This window comes from Penaeus monodon, chromosome 17 (assembly GCF_015228065.2).
Source record: "Penaeus monodon isolate SGIC_2016 chromosome 17, NSTDA_Pmon_1, whole genome shotgun sequence".
Lineage (NCBI taxonomy): Eukaryota > Metazoa > Arthropoda > Malacostraca > Decapoda > Penaeidae > Penaeus > Penaeus monodon.
The window spans coordinates 416,489-418,988 of NC_051402.1; the positions used below are offsets into that span (position 1 = coordinate 416,489).

Here is a 2,500-nt window from a genome sequence, read left to right on the forward strand (position 1 = left end):
AGGAGGCTTGATTAGCTGAACTATTCTGACTAAAGCCAGCTGACCCAGTCACACTTTGGCCACTTAATCCAGTCACACCCTGACTAAATCCATTTGATCCAGCAATGATGCCTTGAGATCCAGACTGACTAAGGCCGTTTGAAGCCTGGTTAAGACCAGTTGACCCAGTCACCCTCTGGCCATTGAAGCTCAGCTGACTAAAGCCAGCTGATCCAGTTTGACGCTGGCTACCAGATCCTGATTGACCAAAGCCAGCTGATCCAGACAGTTGACCGCTTGCACCAGACTGACTGAAAACGGTTGAACCAGTCACACGCTGACCACTTGATCCAAAGCCGGCTGATCCAGTCTGTTGACCATTTGATCCTGATTGACTGAAACCAGCTGAACTAGTCACACGTTGACCACTTGCTCCTGCTTGGGTGAAACTGGTTGATCCACTCACACGCTGACCACCTGATACTGTCTGGGTCAAGCCAGTTGTTCCAGACAACTGACCACTTGATCCAGATTGGCTAAAAGTTGACCAGTCAAACGCTGACCACTAGAAACTGTCTGGTGAAGCTAGCAGGTCCATTCACTTGACCAGCTGATCCAGACTGACTGAAGCCAGTTGAACCAGTTACACGTTGACCACTTGATCCTGCTTGAGAGAAACTGGTTGATCCAGTCACACGCTGACCACTTGATCCAGTTGCACGCTGACTGCTTGATCCAGCTTGGTTGAATCCAGCAGATCCAGCCACAAATTGACCGCTAGACCCTGTCTGGGAGAAGCCAGCTGATCCAGACAATTGACCACTTGATCCTGTCTGCCTGAAGCCAGTGGATCCAGACAATTGACCACTTGATCCAGCTTGGTTGAAGCCAGTTGAACCAGTCTGGGTGATGCCAGCTGTTCCAGACAATTGACCACTTGATCCAGATTGGCTAAAGTGACCAGCCAACGCTGACTAGAAACGTCTGGAGTGATGCTAGCAGGTTCCAGCATTGACCAGCTGATCCAGATGACTGAAAAGTTGAACCAGTCACGTGACCACTGATCTGCTCTGAGAAATGTTGACCAGTCACACGCTGCCACTTGATCCAGTTGCACGCTGACTGCTTGATCCAGCTTGGTTGAATCCAGCCACAAGTTGACCACTAGAACCTGTCTGGGTGAAACCAGCTGATCCAGACAACTGACCACTTGTTTCCACGACTGACTCGAACGTTGAATCCAGCCACAACGTTGACCACTTGACCTGCTTGGGTGAAACCGTTGATCCAGTACACTGACCTGACCTGTTCCGAGACTGAACGGTTGAACCAGTCACACGTTGACTGCTAGACCCTGTCTGGGTGAAGCCAGCAGATCCAGTCAGTTGACCACTTGACCCTGATTGGCTGAAGCTGGTTGGACTAGGCACACTTTGACCATTTTGTCCAGTCTGAATGAAGCTGGTGGGTCCAGACACACGTTGACCACTTGATCCCCTTTGGATGAAACCAGCTGATCCAGTCACTTGCCCTCTTGATCCTGACTGGCTGAAGCTACTTGATCCAGTAACACGTTGACCAAGAGTGCCTGTCTGACTGAATTGGTTAGCTGATCCAGTTTGAGTGATGCCACTTAATCCACCCAAACGCTGACCACTTGTTCCTGTTGGGTTGGTATTCACAGATCCTGTCTGACTAAATCTATTTGATCCTGACACTAGTCCACTTGATTGTGTCTGGCTAAAAGTGGATGAACTTGTTTGACGTGACGTAGAACTTAGTCCAGCCTGGTTGAAACCAGTTGATCCTGATTGCCCAATATTAGCATTTGTACCGCTTTGACTAAAAGTATTGGATCCTGCCAATCGCTGACCAGCTAATCCTGCTTGACGCACACCACTTGGCCCTGTCTGGCTGAAACCATTTGACTGACTTCCAGTAAACTGTGACCCAAAGCTCTGCTGGGACCCAGAACTTTGTTGAGAGTTAAAGTTCTGTTGAGAGCTAACGGTTTGCTGGCTTATTTGACTGAGCAAATTTGTAACTGGTAAATCTTGACTATTTGAGTAGAAGTTAGCTATGCTGGGGCCTTCTTCTTCACTAACAGTTGCTTGATACCCACTCTCGCCATCAATGAAGTAACGAGTTACTCTGTAATATATGACAAATTTCATTAACATTATTACAAATATAGATATACAAATGTATGGGTGTGTGAGAGAGAGAGGAGTGTGTGTGTTGTGTGTTGTGTGTTGTGTGTGTGTGTGAACGTTCATCCTTTTTTTTTTTTTTTTAGAATTTTAGTCTTTAGGGTTTACATGTTTACATACTTAATTGTTACTAGACTGTACATTTTAGAGTGTGTATATATATATATATATATATATATATATATATATATATATATATATATATATATATGAGAACAGTTGTATAGTTACATACATAGGTAAAACAAAATGTAAGCTAAGAAAAGGCGTGACAGAAAAGGTTCTAAAATGTTTCCTATTTTCAGTCAAAT

General features: G+C 45.4%; 2 protein-coding genes across 2 annotated transcripts in view; both read right to left on the bottom strand.

The window, feature by feature from the left end:
* LOC119583862 (filaggrin-2-like) overlaps positions 1-360 on the bottom strand; it is a 569-nt gene extending 209 nt beyond the window's left edge. Inside the window, exons 1-2 of the mRNA XM_037932590.1 lie at positions 322-360; positions 1-286 (exon numbers count right to left, since the gene is read on the bottom strand). The exon at positions 1-286 is cut by the window's left edge and continues 209 nt beyond it. Of these exons, the coding sequence (XP_037788518.1) occupies positions 1-286; positions 322-360 (325 nt within the window). The remainder of the gene's footprint in view (positions 287-321) is intronic.
* A 44-nt stretch (positions 361-404) lies between these two features.
* The window catches only part of LOC119583412 (cell wall protein AWA1-like), a 6,012-nt gene continuing 3,916 nt past the window's right edge, over positions 405-2,500 (bottom strand). The window contains exons 4-5 of the mRNA XM_037931878.1: positions 1,082-2,130; positions 405-685 (exon numbers count right to left, since the gene is read on the bottom strand). Of these exons, the coding sequence (XP_037787806.1) occupies positions 531-685; positions 1,082-2,130 (1,204 nt within the window). The 3' untranslated portion in view covers positions 405-530. The remainder of the gene's footprint in view (positions 686-1,081; positions 2,131-2,500) is intronic.